Source organism: Alosa sapidissima, chromosome 5 (genome assembly GCF_018492685.1).
Source record: "Alosa sapidissima isolate fAloSap1 chromosome 5, fAloSap1.pri, whole genome shotgun sequence".
Taxonomy (NCBI): domain Eukaryota; kingdom Metazoa; phylum Chordata; class Actinopteri; order Clupeiformes; family Clupeidae; genus Alosa; species Alosa sapidissima.
This window is the reverse complement of record NC_055961.1, coordinates 30,705,616-30,727,697: the sequence shown is the minus strand read 5'-3', so window position 1 is coordinate 30,727,697 and position 22,082 is coordinate 30,705,616. Positions and strand designations below refer to the sequence as shown.

General features: G+C 42.0%; 2 protein-coding genes across 4 annotated transcripts; one reads left to right on the top strand and one right to left on the bottom strand.

The window, feature by feature from the left end:
* Positions 1-1,018: 1,018 nt before the first annotated feature.
* ik (IK cytokine) lies at positions 1,019-10,228 on the top strand. Of its 2 annotated transcripts, XM_042092005.1 has the most exons (20): positions 1,019-1,179; positions 1,694-1,760; positions 2,062-2,154; positions 3,426-3,485; positions 3,613-3,780; positions 3,977-4,091; positions 4,243-4,313; positions 4,424-4,470; positions 4,627-4,790; positions 6,347-6,455; positions 6,566-6,605; positions 6,715-6,907; positions 7,029-7,047; positions 7,220-7,304; positions 7,538-7,621; positions 7,793-7,850; positions 8,763-8,851; positions 9,002-9,110; positions 9,222-9,256; positions 9,633-10,228. In XM_042092005.1, exons 1-20 carry the CDS (start codon positions 1,170-1,172, stop codon positions 9,658-9,660), a joined length of 1,644 nt encoding a protein of 547 aa, XP_041947939.1. In that variant the 5' UTR covers positions 1,019-1,169; the 3' UTR covers positions 9,661-10,228. The 2 variants fall into 2 exon arrangements, with proteins under 2 accessions (XP_041947939.1, XP_041947938.1); XM_042092004.1 differs by having other exon boundaries at positions 9,002-9,256.
* On the bottom strand, positions 10,020-21,723 carry LOC121709001 (arf-GAP with Rho-GAP domain, ANK repeat and PH domain-containing protein 1). 2 transcript variants are annotated; one of them, XM_042092001.1, is made up of 24 exons: positions 21,534-21,723; positions 20,119-20,222; positions 19,978-20,033; positions 19,267-19,696; positions 18,795-18,917; positions 18,315-18,449; positions 17,944-18,004; positions 17,687-17,807; positions 17,360-17,517; positions 16,795-16,901; positions 16,248-16,447; positions 15,829-15,914; positions 15,187-15,369; positions 14,907-15,069; positions 14,713-14,757; positions 14,275-14,398; positions 13,491-13,590; positions 13,203-13,398; positions 12,930-12,975; positions 12,606-12,787; positions 11,623-11,832; positions 11,247-11,352; positions 10,714-10,861; positions 10,020-10,478 (listed from the first exon to the last, which is right to left on the bottom strand). In XM_042092001.1, exons 2-24 carry the CDS (start codon positions 20,220-20,222, stop codon positions 10,398-10,400), a joined length of 3,165 nt encoding a protein of 1,054 aa, XP_041947935.1. In that variant the 5' UTR covers positions 21,534-21,723; the 3' UTR covers positions 10,020-10,397. The 2 variants fall into 2 exon arrangements, with proteins under 2 accessions (XP_041947935.1, XP_041947936.1); XM_042092002.1 differs by having other exon boundaries at positions 19,267-19,654; positions 21,534-21,721.
* Between the last annotated feature and the right edge of the window lie 359 nt (positions 21,724-22,082).

Sequence of the window (22,082 nt, the reverse complement as noted above, 5' to 3'; positions counted from 1 at the left end):
ATTTAGCAAGGCACAGAAGTGGAAATTTAGAGGCTAGAATATTCCTATCTCTTGAAAAACAACAGTAATAAGGTACATTCATATACGTCTTCACAGCAATATATTCTGATGGTATACTGTTTTAACAGGCTATTCTGTTTTGTCGTTGTCTGTTAACAAACAAACAAACATATTCATATCAATTCTCCTAGTCTTTTCAATGGCTGAGCTAGGGGTGGTTTAGATCATCTGGACAAACAGGGGTGTGTTTCCCAAAACCATCTAAACCTAAATTAGTTAGCAACTATGGTTTTGGGAAAGGCGCCCCAGGCCCATAAACATGTTGATGTTCAAGCCTTAACTGGCAGAAAAGAGAGAATGAGGAACAAATATGTGAGTGGGATGCAGCTCAATGTAATTTCTAAAGAATGAGAAGTAACATAATCATGTATTGCTGCACAGGGCCCTCTTGTTTTGGGTGGTCACTCGGAAGGCAGACAAAATGTGCATATTGACCACTGCAAGAACACTGACCTTGTACATTCATGCAACCCATAGGAGAAAAGATTCAATCATATAAAATGATTAATCTTTTGGATTCATCTATTGGATAGTTCCCTAGAACAATTGAGGTACTACAATGTTCCTTGCTTAAATTAATTCAACAAGTTAGGCATAAGGAAATTATATGATCCACTTTACACAATGAGTCTAACCGCAGTTAGGCCTGTGAGCTGCAGTGAGAATGTTCTTCTGCATTTCACTCTCACATTTTCTCCAACACAATTGCTAATACTTTCTAAAAAAGTAGGCTAGTTTATAATGCTCTGAGTCATTGCATCAAAGTGATCTAGTGAAGTGAATCAATAAAGTATCTAATCTATCTATCTATCTCTGCACACTGCAACCAGGGGAGCTTGGGCTGGCTGCAACTTGGTCAACCTTGACGATTATTCTCCAGTCCGGTAGGTGGCAGCAATTGTGCCATGAGCCTTTTTCTCGCAAGCCAAGAAATATCACCTGAAATAGATTACTTCCGCATTTCACCTTGTTTGCTACAGACACGGAGTAGCTAGCCTGGTTACTGTGCGCATATTTCCCCTATTTCCTGTCTGAAAACAGAATATATCTCATAGAGGACTGTCTAAATACTTCAATTAATCATACATTTGGCATCCTAAAGCCTCAAAATGCCAGAGAGTAAGTAATGTTTTGTCGCAGTTGTTGCAGAAACCTGCTAGCATGTGAATATTAGCTATCTAGCTAGGTTGCTCGATAACACACTTGTGTAAATATGCCTATAGATCATGGGAATACACACGTGAATGAAAGTTTTTTTCCATTACATTAATCTACACATCATAGTTTAGCATGTGTCATTGTAGCCTATAGACGTTTTGTTGCTATGTTGATCTTAACGCTTGTATTCATGTAATGGTTGCTAACTAGCTAGCTCCACGTACCCTTATATCCGATTATATTATTATATACGATTTTGTAATTATACTGTGTAGTTTGCCTGGTATGCTTTGTTGTCGATCCGTGTTACTGATGGTTGAGTCATAATAAGGCGTATTTTAATACAGTTTTAATACCATTTAATACCGTCACTAAACCAGTGGAGGCGCCTGTTATGCATGCCTATGGTCGCTTAAAGTAAGCAACCTGATCATAGGAAATAACTGCATTACCATGAACTCTATTCTTTCTACAGCTGAGCTCTACTCAAATCCCCTGGCACCTGACGGCCATGAGGTGGAGGATCATCGGTCAGCAAATCAGTGAGTGTGATTGTTGTTTGTAATGCTATACAATGGTACCTTTGATTTGTTGTATCATTCGTTGTTCATGTGGTTGTGCTGAGACAGCCATAATATGTACAGCATAATGTTATTGCTATGGCCTCAAAGGCTTTTTTTGTTGCCGTTTCTTAAATAGTATTGTGAGGTCTCTACTTGGTTACATTTGTATTATAAAAATAGGTAACCAAATAGTTGTAGAAATGTACACAGACTACAATATCTGATATGTAGCATTATCCATACTCTTGACAATAACCAGTCATCCTTCTCAAACTCATAGGTCTAAGCTGACCAATGAAGACTTCAGAAAGCTTTTGATGACCCCTCGAGCTACACCTTCCTCAGCTCCACCATCAAAATCAAGACAGCATGAGTGAGTGTCTTTGTCGATGCACGCATATATCATATACACACACTAGAGATGCACCGATATGGAATTTTAGTGCCGATAACGATAACCGATATTTATTGGTTTGTTGTGGCCGATACCGATACGATAACCGATAATATTACTCCTGAAACAAAATTGTGAAAAGTGATTTGGGGAAAGCATTTAATAAGCATAATTTTATTGCAGTAATTTTACCTACCACCAAATGATGGACAGAACTCATAATAGTCCTCAATAGTACGGCAGTCAACAACATAACAGTAGCCTAGCCCTACAGTATGTGTGGCTCCTTTAAGTGAACCTGACATCAGTGAATTGCGAGTGAGTGGCTAGAGAGTTTGAATCGTTTTCATTTAGGACTAAACGCTCATAAACGGCTCAGCTTGGAATAAGCTACAGTATAGCGACCAAATCAGATTTTGTGAGGGAAACTTAGGTTTAGTTTCAACTGCGGGTAACTGAATAAAGCTGCAACTCCTCATACTGTATCTTATATCCGTCTACTCTGTTGCGCACAACCTGCTGCAGCAGAAATGAAAGGCGTTTGCCCCGAAGGTTTTAATAACTTGGTGACCTGTCTGGAACTGAAGCACGAATGGTTAGCATATTTCTAGGTAATAATACAAAACCCAAACTAAAGTAATGCAAATATAATACTAAAACACAACTTAGAACTAGGCCTACTTATGTAGTCGTCCCACTAACATTTGTTTCCCCGACCAGCGCGGTAAAGTGCAAATACACCAGCACAAGACAGCTCTAGATAGGACTGAGCTCCGCTCTGGTAAGGTTAAATGGCGGATCATTCACGAGAGGATTTTGAGATGCACAGACTCCCAAATGAACGCATATCCACAGATTTGGTTAGAGTGGTGAAATACATTCACACTGCTGACATTATATTGAGGAAAAAGTATAGCCAACCAAGCTCAAGTAGCTCAGTGTAGCCAGACGGACCTTACGTAGGCCTAAATTAGGACTTTAAAAAATATCGGCACAAATTATCGGCCAGAATTCTGTTATCGGACCTGTTATCGGACCGATAATAATACTTTCATTTTTTCACTTATCCGCCGATATATCGTGCATCCCTAACACACACACACACATGCTATTATTGTTCAGTCAAGCATGTCAGGGGAGCGGAAGTGTGATCCCTGGAGGGTTTGAGTGTAGTATTTGTGAACTGTGATGTAAATGTGAAATCAGATTCTATTCCCCTCCTTGCCACTTAATATGGTTTCCTTACCCAGAATGCCACGGGAGTATAATGAAGATGAGGACCCTGCTGCACGTAGGCGGAAGAAGAAAAGGTTTGGATTTAAGATGGTTCTGTCAATCTAGTAACCCATTTTTATAGAAGTAATAATATAACCATTTCTCTAACATGTTGGTGGTTTTTAAATTGATATATGATATGTCAAATCCCCTCCCTCTCAGTTACTATGCCAAGTTGCGTCAGCAAGAGATGGAGAGGGAGCGTGAGCTCGCTGAGAAGTACCGTGACCGAGCCCGTGAGAGACGTGACGGTGTCAACAAGGACTACGAGGAGACGGAGCTCATCAGCACCACGGCCAACTACAGAGCTGTGGGCCCCACGGCAGAAGCGTGAGTGTCTCCTGCTGGGATAGGCACTTTTTTTTAAAGTTAGAAATGCTAATATAATTATTCAGTGAATACCGGTTATGTTGCGTGTTACATGTTTGATTTGTGAGAGACTCATTATGTTTGTGGGGTGTTCACTCAAGCTGCTGCGTTGTTTGCTATGTTGATCTGTATCCACTGTTTCACAATTGATTGCCAGGGATAAATCGGCTGCAGAGAAGAGGCGTCAGTTGATCCAGGAGTCCAAGTTCTTGGGTGGTGACATGGAGCATACTCACTTGGTGAAAGGATTGGATTTTGCCCTGTTGCAAAAGGTCAGTCTCTGAAATCGATGCTGAAACAGTCTGTGGTTTGAAGTAACGGACTGGTCATGCAGAACTTTTTCCTTGTATGTGCTTTTATCTTCATCTTCTCCATGGTACATAGGTCTTATAGTAAAAACTTGTTTTCTTTGGCCACTCTCAGGTACGAGCTGAGATCACCAGCAAGGAGAGAGAAGAAGAGGACATGATAGAGAAAGTACAGAAAGAAGTCAAGTAAGTATGAAACCATATCCTACAGGGGTTCATTTGGTTCTCTGGGCCACTGACACACAAGTACTCAACTTCTTTTAAGTGTTTAAAGAAAATGTCTTTTGCTTCCACAGAAAAGATGAAGACCCTGAGCAGAAAATTGAGTTTAAGACACGCCTTGGTAAGTGTCTGTAGGTTATGTCAAATTAATTCCTGGGCTGTCGTTCACTTCTGAAGAATGAAGATACATTACCGCGTAGTGTCATCTAACACAGTATCTTATCTGGGGGGGAACAGAGTGTTCCTTATGTTCTACTATTTCACTTCCATTTTACAGGAAGAAACATCTACCGCATCCTGTTCAAAGGGCGACAGATGGAGAGGAACGAGCTCTTCCTGCCAGGGCGCATGGCCTACGTGGTGGATCTGGAGGATGAGTACGCAGACACAGACATCCCCACCACACTCATCCGCAGCAAAGCTGACTGCCCCACCATGGAGGTGAGTGAAGGCCTGGCCAACACCATAGTAACCTCCACAACAACTACCCTAGCGACATGCCAGTAACAACTAGGGATCGACCGATATGTTTTTTTCAGAGCCGATACCGATATCAATTATTACCAAAACAGGAGGCCGATAACCAATATGTAAAACCGATATGTCAGTTGTCAAAAAGAGGGGTAGATAGTAAAGGCGATATGCAGCAAAAATTTCATTCAAAAGCATTTAATTATGCAAACTTTTCTTTCTTCTTTTGATACACAATTGTCTATCAACTTACATCACTGTATATCCTGTGTAGGCCTATCATGTTAATCCAAGAGCTGAGTGATAGCAATTATTTTCATAGTAGGCCTACACAATGGGCTATGTGCTTGTTAAGGGACCTGTCACAAAGAGGATGCTTTGCCATCGTGTGTGTGAGTGCATGAGAGAGGGAGAGGAAGAGGTGCATGCGTGATGGCAAGTGTTACGGTTGAATAGTTTAACAAAACAGTTTTAAAATAGTTCTTAGGCTATTTAAGCATGCAATTTGTGTCCATATGCTATAAGATACACTTTTGAGAGCCTAAAAGGCACGTTAATAGCCAGCTCAGGACGCGATTTAGTTCAGGTCGGATCAAATTACGGCTGGCCCTGGGTGCATGTAGTCTTTTTTGACAGTCCGTTTCAAAAAGGAGCAATTAGACTTTTTGACGTTCGCTATCGCATAATTTAGGACTTGTCTGTACTATGTCCGCCGAGGTGTCCTGTTATTCACAATTAATGGACGAGGCGAAGGCAGAGAACTCCGGACGCGCAGCACCCGAGTTTGTAGGCTAACTAGTAAATAGCATACCAACGTGCATCAATCGGGAATTCGCTAAATGAAGGAAGTGGGTGCAATAGCTTACAAAGTGGTGTTTTTGTAACTTCAGTGTAGATGATTGTGATTTATTGCAACTTCAGCAATGTAAGCTACCTTCCTTACCTTCAAAAAGCAGCTCCGTACAGCTGAAGCCCAGTCTACAGTCTGCTTCAGTGAGAATCCTAAACTTTCTCTGTGTTCAGTCTTCGATCCTGATTGGCTGCATTCGTGCTAACTAACAAATCAGATGGTGTAGTGGGCGGGACAATGCTCTTGACCACAGAGTAGCAAATGCAGGGAGTGAGAGACGCTTTACAGACAAAGTAGCGCGTTTCGTTCTTTATCCATTTCAATATCGGCTTATCGGTGGAAAAAATGACCGATACCGATTATTATAAAAATGCTAAATATCGGCCCTAATAATCGGCCAGGCCGATAATTGGTTGACCCCTAGTAACAACCATAGCAAACCCCTTCCCATTCCTGAAACAAATTGTGTGTGTGTGTGTGTGTCTCCCCATTCACATTACTTTAAAAAGTATTGGTCTGATGTCTCTTATCTCATATCTTTTGGCCCCCCTACATGCTCATCTGTGTCCGGCTCCAGTTTGGGTGTCACTTTGGTTAACACTGCGAGACAGGGTGAGGGTCTGTCTGCAGTCACCTGAGTGTCCTTTCTGAATTCTGAGGCCTTCTCTCCCCACAGGCCCAGACCACCCTCACCACTAATGACATCGTCATCAGTAAGCTGACCCAGATCCTTTCTTACCTGAGGCAGGGCACACGTAACAAGAAACTCAAGAAGAAAGACAAGGGTGAGTCTGTGTAGCGTTGGCACTGCAGCATGTGTTTATAAAGGAATGCAAGGTTGATTGACAGATATAGTTTGGATATAATATTTCTGAAATTTCTCTCCCCTTTTCAGTGAAGCTTGATGAAAAGAAGGCACCTGAAGCAGACATAGGGTTTGTAATTGAAGATTTATCAGAAGACAGTGTGTTTGCTCATTTTCACTAATTTCAAGAAAGCTCCAGGAGTGAATGCTCATACTTGATTGTCCAAATTGTCCTGCAGCATATTTGACGACATCGGAGACTACGCTCCGTCCACCTCAACGAAGGTCAGCCGAGATAAGGAGAAGGAGCGCTACCGTGAGAGGGAGAAGGAGCGGGAGAGGGAGAGAGACCGGGAGAGGGAGCGAGAGAGGGACCGAGAGGAGGAGAAAAGACGGCACAGTTACTTTGAGAAACCTCGAGCAGATGATGAGGTGAGCATTGAGTGAGAAAAATGGATGCACATGTATGAATTCATTACGCATACATTCATACACACTTAATGGAGCACCATGCTCATCTAACAGAGTATTTTCTTAAATTTCTTCTCCTCAGGCGATTGATATTGAGAAAGGTAAATATTTCCTTCTTTTCTTCCTCCTTCTGATTTGTGTGTGTGTGTATGTGTGTGTCTCACATTCCATTATGTAGTGGTTATCTGTTGTGTACACTCTGTTTTGTATAGTAGTTGTCTGTTGTGTTGTCGTGTCCACTCAGCCTCCATCTCTGTGCCCTGATTCCCACAGGTCCAGGATCAGTAAAGGACCAGCTCAAGTTGATTAATGAGAAGTTTGCTGGTGCTGCAGGAGATCCGTGGCCAGGCCAAGAGACATATCCTTTATCACCTCACCAGAGAGACATACCGACTCACCCCAGACCAACCTGCCTAACTAGTGTCAGCATGTCCAAGGGTGCTCATAGCTACTGCAATCAGCTTGTCATCAGTGATCGTTCAGGCAGGGTGTATTGTCTGAACCTGATTTGTGTTGTTTTTGGCCTGTCTCTCTCTGCTCATGTGTTTGTCCTGGAGATGTTTTTTGATAAGGCCCTTAACCGCGTTGTACTGCTGGAATAAGGCGTGATGAAAAGAAGAGTCTCGGCGACTTCTTTGGAACATCGAACAGCTACGCAGAGTGCTACCCAGCCACGTAAGTGCCTATGAGCTGTCCTGTTGCAAACTCACCATCAGACACACAATTTGCTGAGAAAGCAATATAGAGACATAAAAAAAAAACATGGAAACAGAAGATTACATCTTCACATAGTCTCACATAAACATTTAATCAGTGTTTTATTCTGCAATTGCTATGTCCTCTCAGTATGGATGACTTGGCTGTGGACAGTGATGAGGAAGTGGACTACAGCAAAATGGACCAGGTTTGTTTTAATGGCATGTGGTCTATTGCCAGAAGTCATCACACCATATCACTACTATACTTGGAACACTGAAGTAATCCTGCTCCATTTCACTTTTCTAAATGGACTAGGGTTGTGACAAGATCTCGTGGCACCGTTTTCCCTAAAACACAGTAGCATAACCGCTATTTGTGCTGCCACTGTGCTTTTTTCAGTCTTGCACAGCAGGGTTGTGCACAATTCGAATTGCAATTCTGCTTCCTGTTTGCTACCTCAAGTGAAATGCAAGTGAAATTCAAGAATTGAATTGGAATTTTAAGAGCCAGTTTCAATTCAATTCTGGAATTTTGCACAAGCCTGTTGCACAGAGTTTACAAGATTCATGGATCTGTGTTGAATCTACGCAGCCTAATACCCTCACACACATGAATCTCCATTGAAACTAAACCAGTGCAAGTGGCACACGCTTGGTGGCTAGCATGTTAGTGTAGCTCGGCATTCGGCACTCTTAAAAGAGCCACGCCACTTTTTCTTTAGGGAAAACGGTGTAATTGAGTGGGATTATTGTTTCCAGCAGGTACCCAAAATGCTGCTACACAAAAAAAAAAAAAAAAAAGTAAAAGTGGCTGGGGCATCTTCTATGCTAATTTAGTCAGACTCGTCAGTCATGCTGGCTACAGCTGGATACTTGATACCTTGACGAGAAATATATCGTGACATTTTTGTATCGCCAGATCTTGTGGCATGAGATCTCGTCACACCCCTATTCTCCACGAGACAGATTTTTACCTTGACGAGAAATATATCGTGAGTTTTGTATCACCAGATCTCGTGGGATGAGATCTCGTCACACCTCTAAAATGAACTGGTTAATGTGTTTTTTATCCCTACTGTTGTGTGCTGATCAAGTTCTTCATTTTATTTTCTACAAAGGGTAACAAGAAAGGTCCTCTGGGTCGCTGGGACTTTGACACACAAGAAGAGTACAGTGATTACATGAATAACAAAGAAGCTCTTCCCAAGTATGTGTTTCACACAACACGCAGGAACACACACACACACACAAAAGTAACATTTCTTGTAACATGTTTTGTCTTTTTGTTTTTAATAATTCAAGAAAAGTTTTCAAAGTATATCTGTATATAACATGTGCCTTATTTAATCTTGTCCAGGGCTGCCTTTCAGTATGGCATCAAGATGTCTGAGGGCAGAAAGACTCGCCGCTTCAAAGAGACAAACGAGAAGGCCGAGCTCGACCGCCAGTGGAAGAAGATCAGTGCTGTAAGTATGGTCTCATCTGATCACCTGACTGTTGTATTAGGCTTGCAATGTGACCATAGCCAAGTTCATGTTGACTCACTCTTCTTGCCTTGTCATTGTTTAATTTCACAGATCATTGAGAAGAGAAAGAAAATGGAGGCTGATGGGTAAGCTTAGACATAATTGTTTTTTTTGTTTTTTCCAGTGCTACACTTGAACCCCACTGGATTATCAGTCACTCAGAGATTTAGACAGGACACTGAACCAACCAGTAGATCAACTTTGCTTTGGGTTCTGTTGAGTTCATCAGTCAATAGAGTAACAGGCAAATGAAGTCACATTGTGCTTTTTGTTGCCTCATCCCCAGGCTGGCTCATAACTGAACAAGTTCCTCCTGTAATGTTAATGTAGATTGGGTGTAGGAACAATGACTCAATCTTTATTACCTTTGAAGTCAGCCATATTGTATTTCCACTGGCTTTGATTTGTTTTGAAAAGGTTTTGTTATTTACGTGCCTTGCTCATACGTCTTTCTCTCCACAGGGTGCAAGTGAAAAGACCAAAGTACTGATGACTCCTGCTAAACGTCATCTTACATTCTAAATGATCCTTATCCAGGTCAAGTCATCTGGTTGCTTTGACGGAGTTAAGTTCTGCCAATATGCAGCTGCAAGTTTACACATAAACTTGACACATTGTCGTAACTTAACTCAGTTAAAGCAACAAGATGATTTGACCTGGATAAGGATAATTTGTTTAGAGTGTAACAAGATATTTTAATCTTTAAAAAAATGTGTATAGTAGTTTTGTTTAGCAAATTGTGTGCTGTTAATTTGCTTGACTTAAGTATTGCTTTTTCGAGAAATACATTTTGCCTCCTGAATGTGTTGTGAAAGGTGTTTTTGAGCATGAAATGTTTCTCTTTTGTTTAAAAAAAAAAAAAAAAACTCCAATTATAGCCACATTGAGTTGTAGTGTTTTCTTTCCTCAACTTGTGATCAGCATTGTAAAGGGCTTACCCAGAAATCTTTTTATTAAAGAGCTGTGCAATAAGGAATATGTCAACCGAACCAAACAAATATATATACAGATAAGGCTCAGACTCATACATGTGAGGTATCTGTGAATCTCTGTAACAACGAAAAAAATAAAAAAAACAGGCACGAAAAGAACTTGTGCGAGTTAAAGCATCTTCATGGCTTTGAACCCTAAATAAAATGAGAATGTTTTTCAGCAGTACTCTTGACCTACTGTTGTAGACAAAGTGCGTCTGTGGTAACTCGTGAGGAGGCAGGTGCTTGTCACATTTCAGAAGACGGTGATGATTTCCTCCTGTTCTCCGTCTACTTGGTCTGTCCCGGCCTCCTCTTCAGACATCTCAATGCTCTTCTGCAGACGGAAGGATCACCAGACTATTAGTCCATGTTCTATTTTATAGCATTGTTGGATTATGGTAAATTCCAAATTGTAAATGGCAATTTTTGCTCTCAGAGATTGATTCATTGCTCAACCTCGTGGTGAGTCAAACTCTTGAGCAATGTTGTTACAGAAGAGAAACTTGTCGGGCAATGTTCAAGGCACACTATAATTGCCCAGTCATGTGCACTGTTTACCGCGGGCTCACCTGGAAGATGAGGGTGTGGTGGATGATGAGTTCTCTGGTGAGGCGCACCATGTCCGTGCTCATGGCCAGCTCCTGGAAGAGCGTGGGAACGAACACCAGGGCCAGGTTCTGGGCCGTCATCCGGTTCTCCTGGCTGTGCACCTGAACCCTGACACACACCAGAGTCATGCAGTTTATGTGGTTGGCTCATTCACCATAGCCACCATGATATTCATAAATGTGTAATGTTTAGCCAATGCAGAGAGAAGCTTTACTTGGATACTCCACTTACAAAAACTATAATTACAATAATAATATGTTTTATTTATATAGCACCTTTTCTGAAACTCAAGGTCGCAAACAAACTATAGTTGGTTTGTTGATATTCAAGTTCAAACTAACCCAACCCAACCCTACGCCCTAAATAGAGCATTCCCTAGCCTAACCTAACCATAAATTGTTAACAGAGTGTCAACCGTTTATTTAAACAGTAGGAGCATCTGCAGATAGTCTGTTTGAGTAAAATGTGACAAAAGCCTGATAGAGGTATGTACAGGTAGAGGTGTCCGCACAGAGCCTCCAGCATGGCCCTGCTCTCCAAGGGAAGCTGCCTCATCAGCCGACAGTAGGACTGCAGCCTGAGAGCCTCATGAGGCCCAGCTACACACACACACAGAGACACAATCAGAGCATCAGCACCATTGGGGCTACCTCAGGCTCAATACACACTCCACACCCTCACAGTGAGCCACAACTACATGTGAGATGAAACGGCCACACGCTAAATGCTAAATCCGGCTGTTTATTATGATGACGTAGTATTCTATTTTCAGCACAATGAAATATTTAACTAAACACACCCACACACACACAAAGCTGGACTGTACAGTAGTATGCTGGCATCATACACACAGAGGTTCCCTGTGTTACCTGCTGCTTTGACCCACTGGGGTTTCTTGTTCTGGGGGATGAGATCGGGCTGCCGGCGGAGCAACTGTTTGAGGGCGCTGCAAGTGTCCAGAATGCCCTGCTCGTCCGTCTCCAGCACAGCAGCACTGGCAGAGCTGCTCAGAGTCTGCACCAGGTGACTGGTCTTAGTGGCAACACCGCAGCGCCTGTACAGGCCTTCCACCTTCAGACCTATGAAAGGGATATGTAGTCATATGTAACTTAATATCAGGTGAAGATGTAAATGAACACCTGATTTGTTTAGATGCTGACTGGAGAGGAACTCCAGAAGATGAGAAAAGTGTCAGTGCACACTCAAACCCAGAGGCAAATATTTGTATTTAACCATTTCACTTGCATCCCCAGAACACACACACACACATAAGTAATATTTCTTGTAACATGTTTTGAGGTTTTGTCTTTTTGCTTTTAATAATTCAAGAAAAGTTTTGAAAGCATATCTGTATTTAACTAGTCTTTTTTAATCTCGTCCAGGGCTGCCTTTCAGTATGACTTCAAGATGTCTGAGGGCAGAAAGACTTGTCGCTTCAAAACAAGCTCGACTGCCAGTGGAAGAAGATCAGTGCTGTAAGTATGGTCTCATCTGATCACCCGACTGTTGTATTAGGCTTGCAATGTGACCATAGCCAAGTTCATGTTGACTCACTCTTTCCTTTTAGAGGAACTCCAGAATATTAGCAAAGTGTTAGTGCACACTCACACTTGCATCCCTAGATGCATATTCATGGGAGTGTTCCCAGCCTGCATGCCTACATGTCCCCAGAAACACTCAGCAAATTATTCATGAAACAGACAAATGGAAATGAAAGAGTGGGACCATGTGAATATAAAGACCACCAAATAAGATTTCCATGGTATTATTCAGGTTGTTCCCAATTTTGAAGTGGGCTTTGGGTTACTAAAGTACATTTGATCCTGTTAAGTGCTGAGGTACTGGTACGCACCGTGTGTATTGATGTGGAAGATGCACCTCTCGACGGCTGGGGGCACTGTGTCACAAACAGTGTGGAGCTGAGTGAGCGAGGGTTGGCTTTGGCTCTCTCTCGCAGGGGACAGGACGGCCCTCTGCAAGAGAGTATACCAGCTGGTGCAGCTACTCTGTTTCTCAAACCGCAGTGACACCGTCCTGGTAAATGGGGGAAAGGGCCATTAGAGACACCCCGTGATCGCGGGCCTTTGGAAGTTCACCGCAGGAAAAGTCATGATTTGTTTTCATTAGAGATAATAACTGTGATAACTATGCAACCATCTGTGGCCACAATACTCACCTCTCCCCGAGAGCCATCTCGATTGTGTGCTCAGTGGAATTATGGTCTATGGAGAAAGGGAAAGGGCATTGACCATACAGAGCCGTTCAGCCGGCAGAAGAATACACAAAAGATGTCCACTCATGTTTACTCTCTGTGACACTATAGCACAATGACCGCTCCTGTCTCTGTAAGAGATTTGTATCTGTGCTGCTGTCTCTTATATTCAGCTTTGGATGTCCTAAAACTTTTGTTGGATAAAAGTTGGATAAAAGAGGGTGGCAGAAAACGTACCGTAGCGCTGGACTGTGGACAGCGTGAGCCTCTCCTTGGGTTTCTGAGGATCTGTGGGAAAGAAGAGCGCCTCGCCATCTCTGAGGGCAACCCAGGCCTCCGTGTGCTGCAGGCCGTTCCCCTCACGCACTGACACCCTGGACGCCGCAAAGATCCCCGTCACCTCCGCATCCTCCACAGTGCATGGGAGCACCACCTGAGAACGGCACCATGGGATAGATTATGCCATCATAAAAATTGTAAGCAGAATGATATTGTATAAACACAGGTGGACGCAGTGGACTCTACCTTTAGTATGTGAAGAAGGTGACTGAGGAGACTATCCAATGTGTTTGCATTACAGACAAGCTTATCTGTCAGAGTCAACATGTCAAACTCATACGTTGACCTGTGAAGAAACATGTATATTCACTCTTAGACACTTCTGTATGTTGTGAGTTCTGTATGTGCTGGATTACCCGGCTTCAAAAAGTAGAACCCCATATTTTTTCCAAGCATTCACTAAACCAACTCTTCAGCCAGGCAGAGCAGCTAATAGTGAAATCCCCTGTGTTGCACAGGTAGAACTAATACATGGTGGGACTACCTCTGGTTACCCACCTCTCAATGACTCAGGTTGGTACACAATCCTGTGACCATAATAAATATACTTAAGTGAGTACACAAAGACTTTCCAAATAGGGCACAGTTGAGAGTTGACCCAGTTGACACAGTTGTAAAAAGACATACAGAGTAAACCCAGTTGTACACAGATAGGGCTTGTTCCACCAAGGAATTGACCTGAAGTGAACTAAACTGAACTGAATTGAACTGACTGAAATGAAATGAACCAAAATGAAATTGAACTAGTTGTGCCGCATATAGCGATATGACCGCCGCAAGTTGTTGCCACCTGCCATACAACGGAAATAAAGCACATTTCCCAAGTCTTCTACATCTCCTACTCTTACAACCATTTGTGCTAGCGCTAGCAGTCATAACAAACTGAACTCAGCTGAACTCAAGTGAACTGAATGTCCCCTGAGTGCCAGCACAGTGAGCCAGGGAACCCCACTCATAATTTACTACTCACCCCTCGGATCGGTCATAGACGGCGATGACCTCCCTCAGGTCCAAGACATCGCAGGCTGCTGAGTCATTCTCCTGGGAGAACAGGAGGCGCTCGTCCTGAAGCTTCCCGTGCAGCTCCTCCAGACCTGCTCCAGACGCATTACACGATGGAATTACACAAACATCACCTTTCATCTACTAAAGAGCCCATTTTTATACCTATCGTCATAATATAGATAATATATATGCACAGTAATTGCTCTAATATAATTTCAGTGACAACTGTCTAATGGCACTGAATAATTTCACACAGAACTAGCACATTTACACCCTAGGACCAGTTTCCTGTACTTGTTTTAAGCTGAGTCCTGCACTAAATGAAAACGTTAATGAAGATCTTCATTGAAAAAATATTTTAGTGTACTAAACTGGCAGATAATGTTTATAAGGTCAGACTTGCCTGAATTATCCTTGGAAGGCACTTGATGGTCATAGTTGGGAACCTCTGTAAAGACATACTAATACTTTAGAATAACAACTTCATGATAAGACACTGTAGAAATGTATTATTTGTGTTTCATTGAAGTGGTATCTCTTCGACAGAGGTAATTTCCCTATGAAAGGCCTCTAAGAATGTGCCAAGAATTCACATACCCAAAAACTCATTATGCCTCAGAAGCTCCACCTGTAAAGCTTGCCCAGCCTGCTCTGCCAGGGCAATAGGCCCGTCAACAGTCTTGCAGAGCACCCGTGCCCCAGAGCAGATAAGCGACAGAGTCTCCGACACATCTGGCCCACACACCACCTGGCAAAGTCTCTGAGGTCACAAAGCAATTACAATTGGCAAGTGCACATAACCACATAGTCATTTCTGTTGAGTGTTGGTTTTTCTTTGTGGTCAACTTTAGGCCTCAATCATGCCCTTATGAGTCACCTGGTCGAGGAGATCTCTGTTGGAGGTCAATGGGTGGGATCTCCGGTAAAGACCTCTGATGTATTTGGCTTTGATGAAAGCTTCTCTTTCACTGGAAGTTGCGTTGGGCAGAATCTGCTCAGCAGCAGGTATGTTGTAACCCCAAACATCATTGGCTGCTTTGTTTCCATACGCTACAAAGAGCTGACAGGAGAGGAGAGGATGTTTTCAAACAATCAAACTGGTTATTACTCCCTCTCCCTTCCTCCTGTGCAATTGAAACTCTCTTAAACACGCATCTCGTCAGTGATTGGTTGGAACACTATTTATTTTGGTTTTGAGTGGTTGGTAGCCAATTGTTTTTGTGTACAGATCTCGGAGCCTAGGCTGCCTACAGAGACACGTTTTTTTGACGGCCTGCTTATGGGGTGGGCAGCTAGCGGATCATGAGGAAAGATTAGATGAATGTGATCATTTATGTTTGGGCCTGCAATCGCTGATACAACCTTTAAGTCTGGTTATAAAATCTCATAGCTCAAGACAGCAGGTTGTCAGTCTGTGTTACTGTTATCCCATGTGAATTAAGATTGCTAATTTATGGTAAAATCGTCTTTACTACAGATCACCGCATATGTTATAAACAATAGCCAAGGAAAATCTTACCTCTATTAGGGATTCTGTCCACACCTTACTGTCAAGCTTCAGACTGCGCACTTTGGACTTGTTTGCTCCCAAGGCTCTGTGCTGGCCTTCACCGAAAACAGAGATTTTACGATGATGATGAATTATACCAAATACCAAATGTCTAATGACTGGGACTGCAAAAAAAAACTTGTCCAGTTAAAGGTACTATGTGGAGTCCTGTAGGCTCAGAGTGTTAGTGGATCTTTAGTGGATATCTGGGCTACACAGAGCATTGGTGTTCTTACCATTATGTCAAAACGGTTGTTTTTTTTGCATTCAGTTGATACTTCTAGGTCATTTTTAAAAGTTTTAAATAAAAAAAAAAACTCCACATTGCACCTTTCAAACACCCGTAATCAGAGCTGTGTGCCAGTCATTCTGGCTTTGCCCCCCCTCACCAGCGCAGTCTTCACAGATGACCAGCAGCAGGTTGATGGAGGCCCACTCTGGGCTGGCACTGCCACAGTCTGCGCACACTTTGTTCCAGGGGCTGGCCCACAGGCGCTGGGCTACCTCACTGCAGGACAGGGCACTGATGATGCCCTGGTTCAGGCAGTTGAGCCATGTTGTCAACTCTCGAGACGAATCTGTGGAGAAGCTGAGGAAACAAAACAAATGCAACAAATGCTTAAATCTGACAGTCAGTCTATATACGGTATATAGGAGGATAGAGAAGCCAGAATAAAAATGTGCCCTTTGAGGTGTGGAAAACCCAAATGACAAAAGAACTGTACTTGGATAAGGACTAATCCTAGACTAATGAAAATCTTTTAGTCCATAACTAGGTTTAATCCAAGTCACACTTTAAAGTGTTCCAAAGTCTTTTTCAGCACAAATTTCAACTTATACTTACGCTTTAAAAGAGTTCAAGCATGTTTAAGCAATCTCCTTTGGTGAAACTTGCTGATAAAATGTTATTGTGAGATAAATATGAAAGGTTCTCACTTGAAAGTCTTGTATGGGCTGATGAGGCTGAAACCACGTTTGCCTGTCTGCTTGACTGAGGCCACATTCATGGACACACAGGTCATGCCTATCCCCAAGTTAAAGTCCTACGAATCACACACAACACATGAAACAAATTTCAAAAACAAAAAAGTCATGATGAACATATGACATTTTTTCATATTGGGTTTAACTTTATATAACCATACAGAAGCAGAGACTAAATTATTGTCAGCATGTATCCTACAATTGAATTGTAATTGAATTGAATTGAAGTGTATCCAATGAAGAATGCAACTGGCTTGCAAACTGACTTCCAAACACTGAACTGTAAACACAAGTGTATTAGGTTGGTAGGTCAATCAAACACACCATGACCCTGAAGTACGTGTTTCTAGACTGTTAAACTCTAGTTGAAATCATCTCCTATCAGATTGCTCTTCAAGCACTTATCACAAAAATCACTTCACATCTCATTAATATGCATGTATGGGGTTAATATTACTGTATGTCTGTACTCTATTAAACACGATATCTCATGATAACAGGCTATCTCTAGTCAGACCTCTTTTTTGTTGTAGATCCACAGGCTGTGGCCACAGATGGCAGCATACACCTTGGTGCGTGGGTCCTTCATGATCAGAGAGCTCTGATGGTCAGGTGGGGGCAGAGGCACTATTCCCCGCGTGGCATGGAGAGAGGAGACCCAGCCCTCCTGCACAGCTGTGGACAGGGGAGGACAGCAAGGAGGAGAGGTCAAAGGAGGTCAGAGAACTTGCTGAAATCACTGACAAAAAATCACAGACATGACTGACAGACTGAACCGACAGAGAGACGATCAGTGTCACCGACAAGGAAAAGCCTAAGACAAAAGAAAACCTGATCTGCCCACCTTCGTCGTGTGCCATGAATTCAAAGTGCTTTTTGCCAAAGTAGATTGAGAAGCGACCCTTTCCTTGACTGCTGACAGCGGTGATGCTCGACACATGAAACACATACTCCGTGAACTTATCCTGTGATCATACGAATAGTCATGAGTCATAATAGCCTCAGGCCCTCACAAGAACAAAAGCATACGGCCTCCGAGACACATGAGGGCAACACAAAAGGGCATAACAGGCATAGTTCTGGAGAAGTTCCTATACTCACTGTGCGCTTTTTCCACAATGACATAAGCTGTCCATCCAGAGTTGCCCATAACACGTTATGCCTTTAAGAAATGAAGAAACACACATCATTACTGATAAGAAAACTAGATTTCCCCCACAGTAGTATAGTAGCACAGGCGTGGCTGGAAACTACAAGTAATGTCTTCCATGATATACACTGTTCCATTACGAATATACATATTTACTTATAAAGTAGGCCAAGTGGATTAAACAGGCCAATGGTATTTTCTTTACTCATTTCAGTATGTGGCATTTTCAGCTGAGCTCTTCCAAATTACTTGTGAAATGTGTGATTTATATTGCTTGTTGGTTTTATTTTCATTTGTTTGTTTGTCATGCCGGGATAGTTACTTTCTTCCCTTCCATACGTCCAGCCAGCTGGACCGAGACACAACGGTCCCTTTGTGTCGAGACTCTGCTGGCTGGGTGTCTTTTGCTAGCCCAGCACGCCCTTGCTTTTTTCTGCTCACGCGAATAGTGGCCATCCTAGCAGATGGACAGAGATAAAAAAGAGACATGGGAGTGTGAAACAATATCTATGAAACATTATGATAGGTAAGGTGTGTGCCCTGTGTTAATAAGCAAAAAGTGCACATAAAGAGGTCTTTCTGAATTCATTGTGCATTATGATAGGTCACTTGATCACTTATCCTCCACACCCAACACATAGATCTATACACATAGCTTGTCTTTGTTGTTGATTGTTTTTGTTTGTTTGTTGTTGTGTTTTCCCTTCTACTATATAAAGCGACCTTGGGTTTGAGAAAGGCGCTATATAAAATAAACGCATTATTATTATTATTATTATTATTACACCTATTCAAGACTCACCGTGGTGTTTTCTGTTTCTGAAGCTGAGCTTCTATGGTTTTTTCTGCTTCCTTCAAGGTTGGCTCTGTGGTCATCCCAAAGTTAAATATGCTGCCCCGGCCATTAGGAACAACGGATATGTAACTGGGGGACCAAAATGATGAGTATAATAGTTGCTTTTTTTACCATCAATGGTAGCATGAACAGACCAATTGCTACCCGTCTATCCAAAGCATTAACAGATTAACTACATATTCAGTTGAGCCCAACTTTGCTGTTGTTGGGTGGTTGTGATATGGTGGTGGTAGTGCACCCTGATGTATCATAAGACTCCAATCTGTTATAATACTAGGCTAAAATGAGAGTAAAGGGTTATGAGTAAAATCCCCTGCCAATAGCACAAAACAGACATTTTGTCATTGTTTCCTGTATGTAAATTAATAAAAGCGATTTAAATTTGCCCTGTATTTGTAACACATCTGTACACACTCACGTGGGTTCTAGGGAGGCGTCAATCTCTCCTGCATCCCCACTGATAACCTCCTCATCTGACTTCAGGGAGTCCGGGGTCATTGGTACCTCTGCCTCCTCGTCGTTGGAGGAGTCTGACACTGCTGCCGTAGGTTCAGTCTCAGCAGCCCCAACAGGACTGAGTGGAGGTGAAGGAGGACATGTCGGTAAGGTCGGACAGGTCGGTGAGGTCGGAGTTGCCACAGAGCTCTGGTCCAAGTTCTCTTGGAGCTGCTGCTGACTTCGACCGATAGGCAGTTCACCTGGCACATCCGTGGAGGTCGGACAGGTCGGTGAGGTCGGAGTTGCCACAGAGCTCTGGTCCAAGTTCTCTTGGAGCTGCTGCTGGCTTTGACCGATATGCAGTTCACCTGGCACATCCGTGGAGGGGACAGTGAGCGGCTCAGCATTCTCTGTTCTCATAACAGTTTAAAGTTGCCTTTACAATGATGTTCTGAAATTATCAAGGCCATTCAATAGGATCTTGGATTTTAAATTCCAAGCATTTGTATCATGCCTTAGCAAGGTATTGTCAAGTAGCCTATTACCGAAAGAAAGCAAACCAGTTTTTCCTTATCTTTGGCAGTGAAACAAACATTTTGGCATTGACTGTCACAACACTCATATGATGTTGGCTACTTATTTATTTTTTCTTATGCCATCATTATCTGATTGTATAACATTAATTATTTACCCTCATTGGACACAACTTGTGTTGATGGTGCCTCTGAATCATACCACACAGAATCACTATTAAAATAGGAGTAGAAATCATGTCAAATTTGTTAGTATGAAAAATAACTCCTTAAGACATTAACCAGTGTTATTTGCTCACCTGTCTAGATATGCTGACTGTCTTTGTAGTCCCACTTTTAATTTATATCGTGCACGAGGTTTGGGAACAGGTGGGAAAGTGGCTTGATTGATGTTTGAAGACATCTATTGGACATAGAAAATGCTCAGTCACTGTGAAGTTAAGTTTACCTTATTCTGGCTCCGGATACAGTTGAGCTCATAAGTTTATGAACCCATGATGAAGTTGACTAAAAAGAGCAATGAAAAAATCTTTTGGAAATTGATCGTAATGCCTTAGGTAAAACAATGCGGAAATATCCAACCTTTAAGGACACCAATTTTCTTTGTGAATTAATAATGTATCATCATCACATACCCTTCAACATACCTAGAGATTGGGATGGTTTTATTTCAGTTAGCTTAGCTGGTTTGATTTGCATTGAGAGATGATCTTATGGAAAGTACTCCATGCCAATCATGAGATATGGTAAAGTCTATGTGATGATGTGAGGTTATTTTAATTCCAGAGGCCAAGGGAACTTTCTCAGGATATATAGTAGCCTACCCTGGATCCATGAAATAACTGGCCATTAAAAAAAATCTGCCTGCTTCTGTGGGAATTTAACAGAGCGGTGTGAATACTTATGCCCTGTATTTTAAGGAAGAACGTTTATTTATTTACGATACATTATTCATTCACAAAGAAAATTGGTGTCCTTAAAGGTTGGATATTTCCTCATTTTTTTTTTTTACTTAAGGCATTAAGATCAATTTCCAAAAGATGTTTTTTTTTATTATTCCTATTTTTAGTCAACTTTAGCATGGGTTCATAAACTTATGAGCTCAGCTATGTCCTCATAGCCTAAACCCTCAATGTGAGGTAAGCAACATGTATGAGTTTTCGTTTCAGTAAGAAAGTGAAGAATTAAATAAATAGGCCTGGCCTACCTAGAACATGCTACAAAATCGTGACAGACGTACATAGAAATGAAATGTTGTACATAGAAATGTTTATTTCTATGACAGACGTAGGCATACAGAGACCTATTCGTGAAATAACATGTAGCCTAGACCACGGTCCAGTTTGTAAAGTCAAACACAAAGTCGAACACAAAGTACTCAACAAAAGACATAGCTACCATCGGTTGCGTTCAAAGGTGAGAAAAGCTCCTTATCAAACAAGTCAGCCAGAGAGGCAGTAAACATTTTACCTCGAATAAAATAATCTATTAACACAAGGTCTGTGTCAAGCTGTTCAGGAAATTACATAGATATTTTCCCAAAACAATATGATTATCATCACAGTGGTTAGCCTAAGCCTACAATTTTCAATTTGATGTTGTCAAGGAGTTGTTAATCAAATGGGCTAGGCTACAGACGGCTGTCACTGACGTCATTGCAAACTAAATATTATATTTCTTGCGGATTAAATAGTATTTACTTTAGGCAACTTACCGTTTGGATAGTGGATTGAATGATTGATTGATTGATGGATTCAAATTTTGGATGATACAAGGTGCACAGCAACTTCAGCTTCCTTCTGAACTTTCTTCCGGAGCGTTGTTTTGAGGTAAAAAAAAAAGTTTCACCTGTCTTACCTGTTCAGCGGCTTCCCGTAAGGGTTGGGCTAGGAGTTCGTAATTCACTGATGGAATGGAAACTGATAATTGTTACAACATAGGCTATGTGTTTTCCAGATAACAAATAAAAAGGGATGTTATAGGCCTATGTAATTTCCCATAGAGTAGGCTATTCGGCTTGTAAAGAGATCTGGAGAATGAGTCACACGTGTTTTAAATTGAAAGTTGACTTTAGTCTCCAAAATAATATGTCAGAGTGACAATGACGTTAGTTAGGCTACTTCAAGGTCTGGCAGACAATAGCACCTCTTTTTTCAGAAATTGCTTCTGCTATTCATTACTCCATAGCCTACCAATCAGTCTTATAAAAACAATCGCGACAGGAGAAATGAGATGGCAGCGTCCTCTGCGACCATTTGTGCCA

Coding starts and splice junctions, on each gene's coding strand:
- ik (XM_042092004.1), top strand. Junction 2,155..3,425: donor TCAAAATCAAGACAGCATGA/GTGAGTGTCTTT, acceptor TTCCTTACCCAG/AATGCCACGGGAGTATAATG. Junction 7,622..7,792: donor GCAGAGTGCTACCCAGCCAC/GTAAGTGCCTAT, acceptor ATGTCCTCTCAG/TATGGATGACTTGGCTGTGG.
- LOC121709001 (XM_042092001.1), bottom strand. CDS start 20,222: ATGTCTTCAAACATCAATCAAGCCACTTTCCCACCTGTTCCCAAACCT. Junction 13,399..13,490: donor ACCTTCTTCACATACTAAAG/GTAGAGTCCACT, acceptor TGCCGTTCTCAG/GTGGTGCTCCCATGCACTGT. Junction 12,788..12,929: donor GAGATGGCTCTCGGGGAGAG/GTGAGTATTGTG, acceptor CCCATTTACCAG/GACGGTGTCACTGCGGTTTG.